Raw genomic sequence first — 12,762 nt, 5'->3', positions numbered from 1 at the left:
CTTTTAAAATGGCAATAAAGAGGCTGAATCTTGAATGAATATTTTGCATGCAAAGTTACACATGCACATAATGTAAGAACCTTACCTTTTGAGAATATCTCTGTTGTCATATGTCAGATAGCTGCGTCCAGTGAACTGAGGAATCTCTATAGATTCAGTGACAGCTGATACAGCCAAACACAAAGAGTGCAAAGCTTATTAATGTCCTCTAGATGGCAGCATACACCCAAAATACACTAAAACCATTCTGTAAGGAAACTTCAAAGAGGGAACAAATGATAAAGCAAAGAGAAAGACGTTTTGCCACCTGCACTTACTGTTTAAGCAGTAATTCCCACACTCTGGACAATGAGAGCATAAAACAGAATAAAAGAAGCTTAAGAAAGGTTTTGAAGTGGTTATGGTAAGGATGAAGTCTGGAAAGAATATCACTAAAATATAATATAAATATATATATATATGTTTTTCTTTGTGTTATACCATATATCATTTTGTATATCTTTTTTTTTTTCCAGCTACACTTTGCAAAGTATACAGTACATAATGTATACAGCAGAAATCATAAGGGTAGTGCAGCAGTATACTGCACACAGTATGTACTGTATACTGCCTATTCATTCTTTTTAAATAATATGTGAAAAAGTATGCTGTTTGCATACTGTGCACACTATACATACTACAGCAATAGTACGAGTAGTATGTCATTCTGACCATATCCCTTGATTCAGATTGGAGGCATACTACATAACAAAACAAATTAAGAATGCTCAAAATGTACAGTATTTTCGTTTTGATTTTCAGGAAGATGGTATGATTAAGCAATATCTATGAAGCAATGCTTTTCATTTATTTAAAAAGGCTGAAACTCTAAATGCCAATAGTGAATTCACAAGCTAACTAACCTATAACTTTGGTGATGCCATTAATTTTGCATTGTTAGAGCTCCTTTTACACATCAAAACATAAACATTACAATAAAACTAATAGCTCTCACTTTCTTCACACTAAAATATGGTGCAAAAGGTGTCCCTTTGTTCCACCTGGCAGTGATTTTGCGAACGAGTCTCATATGTGAGAATTTAGTGTTAATTGCGGCAGTACTGCGTGTGGCAACGAGGATCATTTTGGTTGACTACATAGGCTACTGTAGACGGTAGCACTCGAATATGCTTGAGTGTGTGTGTTCTTACCTTTTTGACAGTGCTTCCCATCATACCCCAGTGCGCAGTCACAGTCGTAGCCGTCCCATTTCGGTCTGCATGTTCCTCCATTGGCACATGGGTTCTGCACACATGGGTGAGCTGCGTTTAACACGTTCACCCCGAACGCCTGACCTGGATTCAGCTCTATAGTGCGGTCATTCAGTGAAATCTGCAACAGGGGGACAGATTGAACATTATTATATATTACTTTAAGATTGTAATACATTACTTGTTGGCAGAAATTTGCACAAGGCTGCAAACTCCAGATAAACTCTGACTGCAGGAGAGTTCAGCAGGTCAGCATGCTCATAGTATGAGCAATGAGATAAGGATAACAGGGAGTACTAATAGGTACTAAAGTACTAGACTACAGAACTCGACTACGTGTGCTATGTAGTGTCTATATCAAGTGTCGAATGTGTAAAGTTCACTACCTTCTGTACAGTTCCACTGAAGGGTGTCAGGACGCCAGCGCTAGTCTTAGTAATATCATAATTAGGAACACCTCCGATGTAGAGAGGAGAACTACACTTTATCTGTGTGAATGCTCCCTGGAGAGAGAGAGAGAGAGAGAGATCTGAATGGATCGACAAACATTTGTACAACTAGAAAAGATCATCAAAAATTATAGCTTGAAAAAGTTTAAAATAGCTTTAAATGTTAAAGACAGACAGGCAGACTTTTCAAATCAACACGCTCCCAAAAAGCTGAGACAGGGGCAATTTAAGACTAATAAAAATTTGACGAGTTAAAATAACAAGGCGATGTGAAACAGGAGATGTTAAACAGGTGAGGCAATTGTGTCGTAGTATATAAGGAGCCTCCAAAAACAGCCTAGTCCTTCAAGAGCAAGGATCATTTGAGACTTGTCAATTTGCCAACAGATGCTTCAGCAAATAATCAGGCACTTTGAGAACAATGTTCCCCAAAGACAAATTGGAAGGATTTGGGGCATTTCACCCTCTACGGTGCACAATATAGTTATAAGATTCAAGGAAACTGGTCAAATCTTGGTGCGTAAAGGGCAAGACGAAAATCACTTCTGAATGCGTATCATCTCTGATGGATGGATAGACAGGTGGACGGACATATGCAAAGACAGACAGACAGAAATAAAGAAAGATGGACAGACAGACAGACAGATAGATAGATAGACAGATAGATAGACAGACACATAGACAGACAGACAGACACATAGACAGACAGACAAATGGACAGAGAGACAGACAGATGCAAAGACAGACAGACAGTTAGATAGACAGACAGACAGACAGACAGAGAGATAGACAGACAGATACACATACAGACAGACAGTCAAGTCATTTTTATTTGTATAGCGCCTTTCACAACACAGTTTCAAAGCAGCTTTACAGAAAATCATGCTTTAACAGAAAATGAATCATTGTCATCATTGAGTAGTTTGATTAAATACGATTATGAAGTGTGTATAAAAAAATAAATAATTAAATAATAATTGTATTTAGAAACGCCGTGAGCAAGCCGAAGGCGACTGTGGAAAGGAACACAAAACTACATATGACAGATAAAAGACAGATACATAGGCAGACAGATACATAGACAGACAGAAAGACAGACAGAAACATAGACAGACAGACAGATACATAGACAGACAGACAGACAGACAGATACTTAGAAAGACAGACAGATACATAGACAGACAGACAAACATCCAGACAGACAAACAGAAACATCATGTTTTACAGTACCTCTGCCATGCCTTCCACTGGCCTCTGGTTGTCAACCTGCAGAATGCCATTTTTTGCTGTACGAGACACACGTAACTCATGCCATGTATCCATATTGACAGCTTCATCACTCCTGTCAAAAAAACAGTCCTTACAGAATATAAAGTAAAACAGCTTGGAAATCACGGTGAACTGCAAAAACATCTAGGCCTCCAGTCCAAAGTTGTGAATCTGGTCACCATACACACAAAAGTTATGAAGGTTTTTGTACTTCTTCAAGAATTAATAAAGTGACGTTGATGAGTTTGCAAATTAATCGATGAAACTGGTGTAACTGAACGATTAGAAATGGCGACTTTTATTATGCAATTTCTTTGTGTTTAGCCTTGAATAGGTTTAAGCTGTCAAACCACAAAAAGACATACTTGTAACTATATGAAAGATACATATACACAATATATCATCCAGTGATGGCTAGAGTAAATAATCTTTATCCTTTTTTTAATGATTTGGGTGGAATCTAATGTAAAACCTTGCGAGTTGCGCTCCGTGGCACTGCAGAATTTTGAGCAGCCTGCGGAGTTGTAGCTGGGCACAGCGGCAGCTTCGGTGTGCGTACCTTCATAGAAAATAATTGTTCTGAATTTCTGAATGCGCCATGTCGTCTGCTAGACATGCCCTGTGTGCGACTTCCTTTTAGTTATGCAGCCGCTCACTCTTGACCAAAGTTGTGTTGAGAAATACAGTATGAATCAAGAGACAGAAACTATTGTGCAACGATTCGCCCTATTTATATCTGAAAAATGCTGATATACAGTAGATTGATAATCATTGGGAAAATGTTCTTATTATCAATGCATGAAAATGACATCAATCCCTAGCCTAAAAAGAAGAAAAAGAAAGCATGAAAAAATGGTGCACTGTTTCTCCTTAATATACATGCATGCGTGAATATGACATTTTGAGCAGAATTCTCAGTTATTTTACAGTAGTGGAGTATCTGTATTAACTGAGCTTCAGATGTGTGTGCTTTTCATCTGTGTCACTGCATGTGGAGGCACACTGAAGAAATTCTGTAAAGTTCTTGTGCATGTACTCACGAATTTTCAAATTATCTGATCGGACAGTATATCCTTTTAAAGCCGCACACAAACGGAAAAGTTTCAGTTTTAATTTTGCATTGCTTGATTGACAGCCTAGTAGGCAGTGCTTTGCTGCTGCTCAAATGCATTTGAATGGATGAGCGCTTAAACTATGAGCCCAATGTGGTTGCATGCGTTTTTGACTACCTAAGAATGTGGTTGAATTAGACAAATCTGAAAATGCTTTGGAGCCCGTTTACACCAGTCGGTAACACTTTATAATAACTACACGGTATAAAGTATTTGTAAAGCATTAGTTTGTAGTTAATTGATCATTTATAAATTATTGTTCCTACATTATTAATACATTAATAAGCTATATATAAATAGTATGTTATTTGTTTCTATTCACTTTAGCAAATTATTTATTATTGTTTAATAAGTTCATATATAGGCAGTTTGATAATGTTTTTTTTTTTTTATCCTTAGTAAACAACTTGTTAATCATTCCTAACTGATGTATTATAGTTGATGCAAACCAGTGGTAAAGAAGTGTTTATGAGAACATTAAGAAAGCATAAATTCATAGTTAATAAAGATATTAAATATGTAATGAATTGGACACATTTCTGCTTAATTAATGTGTATATTAATGTTTTTGGAACACTTACTATTAAATCAATTAATGCTTAATAAAGGTCGTAATAAAGCACTTACTAATGGCTAGCTAAGCATTTTGTGTGGCCTAATCTAAAGTGAGAACTATATATCCCTAATTAAAAATTCATTAACATGGTTCAGCGGTAAGTATGGCGAGCTGGCCCGGGGCAAGTGTGAGAGTTTCGCCTTATTAGGCTAGTACTGCGTTTTCACTAAATCTTCTGTTGATCTTGTAAATGTGTTGTACATGTGTCCTAGTCTGATTATTAAACCACAGCAGCCTGCAATTTCATTTAAGAAATGTCCAGTTCTCTTGTGTTGCACGCATCAAAGTGACGTGTGAAGGCGCTGACCCGCTAAAAACATCACATTATGACTTCTCTAATCTCTGTATTAGATTACAGAAAGCGAAACGCTCATTTAATGTGAAGCGTGCAGCACATTCCAGACTATTAATTTAATGAAATTGCAGCTTTTTATGGTGTAACAATCAAACAACCACATAGGGAACTGCTTATCCAGAAATGTGGAACTTCTGTCAATCAGACACACAAATTGACACAGTGATCCATCAAAATAAAAGTTCGGTTTAAATGGATGCATGAAATGGAAGAAATTATGACAAAAAATATATTACTACTGCACAGTAAAATTTTAATGTTCATTTTAATATTAATAATAATTATTATTATTATTAATATTATTATTATTACTATTTTATCAAGAATGTTTATATTTTAGCAAATTACTGTAAGTTTTACATTTTTAGAGTGATTCTCTGTTGTGCTCATGTTATTTGACAAAAAAAAAAAAAACTGTTTTTGATTCAGCTGTGAAGCACTTTATTTGATAAAATAATTTAATTTGATAAACTCTTTATGAATTCATTTGATTAGTCATATTTTAATAAAAAAACATTTGCTCTTTTAAAATATAATGGAAAACAGAATTTGGGAAAACAAAGCAAAAAAAATTTCATCGGATCCTATTTTTTATGCCTTGCAAACTTAAACATTTGCATTTTCGTTGAAGTAATAAAAGTTGTTGATGTATTGAATATCTAATTTTGCTCATTGAAACTTGTCATCAAAGTGGTGATTTGGCTAAAAAAAAAAAAAATTCTATGAGAGACAAATGTGTCTTCCTGAAAGCGGCTCCTCCCGGCCTGAATCCTGAAAGCTGAATTCTTCGTTGATCAGCATTCAATTAGGAATTTTGTCATACTGCAGACATCTGTACATTTAAATACTGTGCTTGTATCTTTTTACTTCAAGGATTGGTACCTGTGATACAAATCAGCCCCTGCAATCTCTGAAAAATTATTACAAAAAATGCCCTATTTAGTAACCACAAACTACTGTTATTGCTCCATCCGGCCCAGCACTGAGAAAAGTAACATGTACGGCGTGACAACGTTGCTTGTACACTTCAGCAGCATAATAAGGAAATTTTCACTAATGAGGTTTAATATGCACTAAATTGGTAAAATATTTTTTTGGCCATTTCATCACTGTCATGTGTCCGTGGTGAGGTGCTGGCTGTTTCCAGAGTGTGCGCACAGACTATATAGGGATTTTTGGACTCTCCTGCTGGAATCAGACTACATTTAATGAAATATTTATAGTAGGTCCATTGGTGAAACTAAATTAAACAGTAATTTGAATGGGCAATAATGAAAACAAGTCTGCTTGTAAAGCTTAATAGGATGGAAAATGCTAAAGTGGCATTTGAGCAATTAGAGGATCTCTTTTAATAAACTGTGGATTTTCCTCTCTCACCATTATTCCTTTTTAAGCTTTAGTGTCTGTTTTGAGCCTTTGTGATTGAGATGATGTGGAGGTGGCTATTTCAGCGCCAAGTTTTCAGAGTAATGGATCATTAATAAATGTTTAATTAGGCATATACAGTTCTCACTTTAGATTAGGTCATGCAAAATGCTTAGTTATCAATTAGTCAATGCTTTATTATGACCTACATATTACTAAAACAGTAACAAATACATTAATTATGTTCAAATGTAAATCCAATTAATTACAGAATTTATTTATTTACTATGAATTCATGCCTTTTTCAGGTTAAAAAAAAACATTATTAAACTGCCTATAAATGAACTTATTATATAATAATGCATAATTTGCTACAGTGAATATAAACAAATAACAAACTATTTGTATGTAGCTTATTAATGTAGGAACAATAGTTTATAAATTATATATTGACTATAAACTAATGCTTTATAAATACTTTATACCATGTAGTTATTATAAAGTGTTACCCACCAGTCTAATGTCGTCCCGTTTCAAAAGGTTTGCTTAAGACGCATCTTAAAGGGATAGTTCAGCCAAAAATGTATATTCTCTCATCATTTACTCACCCTCATGCCATCCCAGATATGTATGACTTTCTTTCTAATGCAGAACACAAATTATGATTTTTAGAAGAATATTTCAGCTCTGTAGGTCCGTACAATGCAAGTGAATGGTGACCAGATCTTTGTAGCTCCAAAAATCACATAAAGGAAATATAAAAGTAATCCATATGACTCCAGTGTTTAAATTCATATCTTTAGAAGCAACATAATAAGTGTGGATGAGAAACAGATCAAATTTTAAGTCTTTTTTTAGTCTAAATCTCCACTTTAACTTCACTTTCTGATGGGAAATTAAAACTAAACAGGCACCACATGTGACTTTCAGATGTAAAAGTGAAAGTTAAAGTAGAGATTAAGTGTAAAAAAAGGATGTCAATTTTGATCTGTTTCTCACCCACACTTATTATATTGCTTATAACAGATCAATATTTAAGTACTTTTTTTGCTTGAAATTCTTCTCCCTACCCAGTAGGGGGCGATGTGCATTATGAATGTGAATCACCAAAAACACAAGAAGTAGAATGTGAAAGTGATCTGTTTCACACCCACACCTATCATATCGCTTCTGAAGACATTGATTTAACCACAGGAGTCTTATGGATTACTTTTATGCTGACTTGTGTGATTTTCAGAGCTTAAAATTTTGGCACCCATTCACTTGCATTGTATGGACCAAAAGAGCTGAAATATTCTTCTAAAAATCTTAATTTGTGTTCAGCAGATGAAAGAAAGTCATACACATCTGGGATGACATAAGGGTGAGTAAATGATGAGGGAATTTTCATTTTTGGGTGAACTAGCCCTTTAATACCAGGTACAAATGGAGCCTATGGAAGTCAAAAATATTTTGAACAAAGCAAAGTTCATTATACACTCTATATACCTGATAACTGTGGCACCAGAGCCGCAGTCGAATCGAAACTCCACATATCCGCCCACCAGGTTGATTGACAGGAAGTCGCGACTGGCTGCGTCATCGGTGTAGAGCAGCGTGCCGTCGGGATTGGTGGGCTGGAAGGTAATCTCAAACTCCATGAAGGAGAGGTAGTTATGGGAGGGCTGAGGCCAGGGGGCACTGGCGTAAGAATACATGCTTTCATTAAACTGCGGTAGAGACAACAGAAAACCTGAAAACACAGTCAAGAATATGATATCAGCAAATGCATAATGTGATTTAAAGGGATAGTTCACCCAAAAATGGAAATTCTCTTATCATTTACTCACCCTCATGCCATCCCAGATGTGTATGACTTTCTTTCTCCTGCAGAACACAAACGAAGATTTTTAGAAGTATATCTCAGCTCTGTATGTCCATATAATGCAAGTGAATGGTGATCAGACCTTTGTAGCTCCAAAAATCACATAAAGGAAACATAAAAGTAATCCATATGACTCCAGTGTTTAAATTCATATCTTCAGAAGCAACATAAGTGTGGATGAGAAACAGATCAAAATTTAAGTCCTTTTTTAGTCTAAATCTCCACTTTAACTTTCATTTTCAGATGTGAAATTAAAACTAAACAGGCAACACATGTGACTTTCAGATGTAAAAGTGAAAGTTCAATTTTAATCTGTTTCTCACCCACACTTATTATATTGCTTCTGAAGGTATGGATTTAAACATTGGAGTCATATGGATTACTTTTATGTTTCCTTTATGTGATTTTTAGAGCTACAAAGGTCTGATCACCATTCACTTGCATTGTATGGACCTACAGAGCTGAAATATTCTTCTAAAAACCTTTGTTTGTGTTCTGCTGAAGAAAGAAAGTCATACACATCTGGGATGGCATGAGGGTGAGTAAATGATAAGAGAATTTTCTTTTTTTATGTGAACTGTCCCTTAAAGAAACAGTTCACCCAAAAATATAAATTCTGCCTTCATTTACTCACCCCCATGTTGTTCTAATGCCATATATATTTCTTTCTTCTTTGGAACACGTAAGGAGATATTCAGCAGAATGTCCGTCTCAGTCACCATTCACTTTCATGGTATGGAAGAACGATGAAGTGAAAGTGAATGGTAACTGAGGCTCCTTTTGTGTCCCATAGAAGTCTATATGTTTCAGTTACAGTGTGTGTGTGTGTGTAAATGGACTGGAATGTGTGTGACTCACTTTCCTCACAGAGGACACCCTTATAGCCCAGAGGACACAGGCAGATGAATCCATCCGCCCGATTGGCAAAGCAGATTCCTCCATTGGCACATGTGACCTGCTCGCAAACACTGTTACTGCACTCGCCTGAGAAACACACAGAAGAGGCAAAGACACAGTTAACCATGGTCAGAAATTAAGGGAGGCTCAAGATAAAAATGGTACCAAAATGTACATGTTAAATGCCCCTGAAATTCAAAATGTGGGTGCAAAAATTCCCTCGTAGTAGGATTGCCACAGTGTACGGTGTTACCGGTTTTACTCGGTACAAAGGACAACACCGGTGTAAAATTTTATACCGGGTAAAAGGGGGAAACATTAGAAAAGAAACTTCCAATATCAGTACAATAGCCAAACGAATAGAATAGCCTTAAATAAAGAATAGTTGCCCAATGAATAGTTTGCGACCCATTATAAATTAACCTAAATAACACACTGAAAGCCATATGTTCTTTACCAGCGTATCAAATTACACAGGCAGCAAAGTATGCGCACTGACAGAAAACGTTTAATTGCAGGTAGGGAATATAATGTACATGGTGGGTAACTGTAAGACGTCTCGGATTCAGAATGACACAAGAAATGCTTTTAGACACACAGACAGGCGCTTGAAGAAACACACTTTATTATATCTTTAAGAACAGACGACAGAAAAGCCGTCTATGTGCATGTCTGACGCGCTGTTTGTTCGGAGGTGTGCAGTCTCGTGGAACATGCGTATGTAAAGGGTTCTCACTGTTTCTTTGTTTCAGTCTTCTGAATTTTTCAGAATTGTCTGTGAGAATGCTGCAAATGACTTCAGACCATCTCAGCTCAGGAAGGGTTCTGAGTTCAGGTCGAGCAGAGCAGTTCGTTGTGAGAATAACTCTATACATCTTTGATTAAATCATAAAATAGTACAAAAACACCTCAAACCATGATTTATATTTCAGTGATTACTATCATCATTACAATTATTATGTTTAAATTTATAATTGTTTTAGATCTTAATTTGTATTAGTCATTTTCCACCTGTTGTCATAGAAGGATACTTGTGTGACGTTAAATGGAAAGGTGCTTATATATGTTTTTATTTTTTTATTTTTTTTACCACTTCCTTATTTGAATTGCAATTTGAATTTAGAAATGTCTTTGGTTTAAGTTTTTCATTTTTTAAATAAATTAATTAAATTTTTTATAAAATCACTAAAGCAAGAATATTCACCAATCCCTCAGCCGGGGGGGGGGGGGGAGAGAAGAGAGAGGTATGAATTGATGATGTAAATGTATAATATATGAGACATATATAATTTATTTATTTATTTATTTTAAATATCAAATGCATCTGGGACCTACAGAGCTGAAATATTCTTCTAAAAACCGTTGTTTGTGTTCTGCTGAAGAAAGAAAGTCGTACACATCTGGGATGGCATGAGGGTGAGTAAATAATGAGAGAATTTTCATTTTGGGGTTGAAATACTTTGAGTATGTACTGTATATAGATCTCTAAATGTGTGTGAAACTGACCAATGTCTGCGCCGCTCAGTGCATTTCCTTTAGGCCAGGGTCGGAGGTCAATGGCTTTACTGTTGACGGTCAGACTCTGGACACACCCAGTAAAGCCGCGATTGGTCCCCACTGCCCTCACCAACCAATAGGCATTTGGAGCTCCACCCAAGAATAAAGGCGTGCGGAATGTTATTTTAGTGTACTGGCCCTGAGAGAGAAAGATAAAATAGAGAAGTTGACAAAGAGAAAGAGGTTGTTAGATGCATTTTATAAAATGGACAGTCCTGGTCAGAGACTAAAAACAGTTCAACGAACAAAAATGAAATGTTGTAATGTAACTGAAAATGTCAAAGAAATCCCTTCCAATTCTGGAGTGAAAACACTTTTTTTAAATGCTTGTAACCAGTTTATAACCGGTTAATTTCGTTCTGATAATTTTTTCATGAAACCAAAGACCAAAGGGTTAATCACAGTAAATTTTCAGAATTACACCACATCCTGCACCAGAAAAAATGAGGTTTTGAACATAGGCATGCACTTTGATTCTGAAGGAATCCGCTAGTTTAAAAAAACAATGTTAAAAATGTTTTAATCATTTGAACCGCAAAAGGTGACTAAGTCCAAACGCGCCCACGCAGTGTGTGCGTGTATGCAGGAGAGAGCAAGATTAGGCAATTAAATTGATTTTAGGTGGCCAAATGAATATTTTAAACATTTATGGGGATATATTTAATATTAAGAATGCATTTATTGAAAAGACGTTACTTTATATAGGCTACTGTATACTATATTTGTTGTGACTTCTATCCTGAAAATTCCCCCACATGGGAAAAAAAAATAATTGCTTATTTTTGGTGAGGTAAGTCCTTTATTTTGAGCTTGTTTTTCCAGACAAGGTCCATTGTTTCTCTTGAGATATCTGGAAACACAGCAACTGGTATATCACCCACACGTTATTAACTGTTCTTTTATTTCATTCTAACCGGTTACCATTTGGAAAAGAGGCTGCAGAACGCCGGAACCGGAACGAAAAAATACTGTTTCAGCTCAGAACGAACCGAAATGAAAAACATTTCGTTTTTAGTCCCTGGTCCTGGTCCTGAATGCTGATTGTTCAATAAAACGTTCCAAGCGAAACACCTGTTCACCAGCTACTGTGAATACCACTAAGCAGCAAAGGCTAACTATTAACTTTAATAAACTTCTTTTTTTTTTTCTCTCATCCCTGCCCATTAGGTGGAGACATAAAAACACAAGAAGAATCTGAAAGTGAAAGTGGAGATTTATAGTAAAAAAAAGGACCTAAATATTGATTTATTTCTCAACCACACCTATCATATCATTTCTGAAGACATGGTGTCGTATGGATTACTTTTATGCTGTTTTTATGTGCTTTTGGAGCTTCTAAGTTTAAGTCACCATTCACTTGCATTGAATGAACCTAGAGAGCGGAGATACTCTTCTAAAAATCTTCACTTGTGTTCAGCAAAAGAAAGAAAGCCACACACATCTGGGATGGCATGAGGGTGAGTAAATGATGAGAAATTTTCATTTTTTGGTGAACTATTCCTTTAATAAAAAATAAAATAATAATAATAATTCCTTTAAAAAATCATCCTTTTTTTATCATGTAGCAGCAGTTTTCAAGGTCGTACAATATTGTGAATATACAGCTCACCTGTGCCCTTTAGCTATACACAATACTGTGTATTCACTATATACAGGTATTGTTTAAATAATGAATGGATTGTTACAGCTCCTAAAATCTGAAAGGTTGAGTCAAATTTGAAGCCATTGTAAAATAACCTGTAATCAGTTAAACTGTACATTAATACAAAAATTACTAAGTTAAAAAAAATATACAATTATTTGAAAAATAAATAAAATATATTATATAAATATTTGTACCATTGAGGGAGAATTTTTAATTCTCATTGTAAATAATTCTAATAATTATAATGTTTATTAATGTACTTATTCATTGAAAAATGTGTGTTTTATCTATTGCTGTCGTCACCATTTTATAAAACCAGTAAAATACTCTAGGCCATGTATTACAGTGATTTTATCATGGTGGGTTTTAGGCACTCCCCTTCA

At 35.4% G+C, this 12,762-nt stretch overlaps 2 protein-coding genes across 3 annotated transcripts in view; one reads left to right on the top strand and one right to left on the bottom strand.

The window, feature by feature from the left end:
- The window catches only part of LOC127440017 (NAD-dependent malic enzyme, mitochondrial-like), a 714,514-nt gene that overhangs the window by 643,466 nt on the left and 58,286 nt on the right, over window positions 1–12,762 (top strand). The gene's annotated exons all lie outside the window — the stretch shown is intronic.
- Window positions 1–12,762, bottom strand: part of LOC127440000 (pikachurin-like) — a 33,942-nt gene that overhangs the window by 5,097 nt on the left and 16,083 nt on the right. The window contains exons 11-18 of one of the 2 annotated variants that reach the window (XM_051696356.1): window positions 10,684–10,873; window positions 9,139–9,264; window positions 7,905–8,148; window positions 2,930–3,041; window positions 1,637–1,753; window positions 1,191–1,371; window positions 318–341; window positions 86–164 (exon numbers count right to left, since the gene is read on the bottom strand). In XM_051696356.1, coding sequence (XP_051552316.1) covers window positions 86–164; window positions 318–341; window positions 1,191–1,371; window positions 1,637–1,753; window positions 2,930–3,041; window positions 7,905–8,148; window positions 9,139–9,264; window positions 10,684–10,873 — 1,073 coding nt within the window. The remainder of the gene's footprint in view (window positions 1–85; window positions 165–317; window positions 342–1,190; window positions 1,372–1,636; window positions 1,754–2,929; window positions 3,042–7,904; window positions 8,149–9,138; window positions 9,265–10,683; window positions 10,874–12,762) is intronic. The other variant, XM_051696355.1, reaches the window with a different exon arrangement.

The sequence above is a fragment of the Myxocyprinus asiaticus genome, chromosome 4, assembly GCF_019703515.2.
Source record: "Myxocyprinus asiaticus isolate MX2 ecotype Aquarium Trade chromosome 4, UBuf_Myxa_2, whole genome shotgun sequence".
NCBI classification, from domain to species: domain Eukaryota; kingdom Metazoa; phylum Chordata; class Actinopteri; order Cypriniformes; family Catostomidae; genus Myxocyprinus; species Myxocyprinus asiaticus.
The sequence above is the reverse complement of the archived record's forward strand: the minus strand, read 5'-3'. Positions and strand labels throughout refer to the sequence as shown.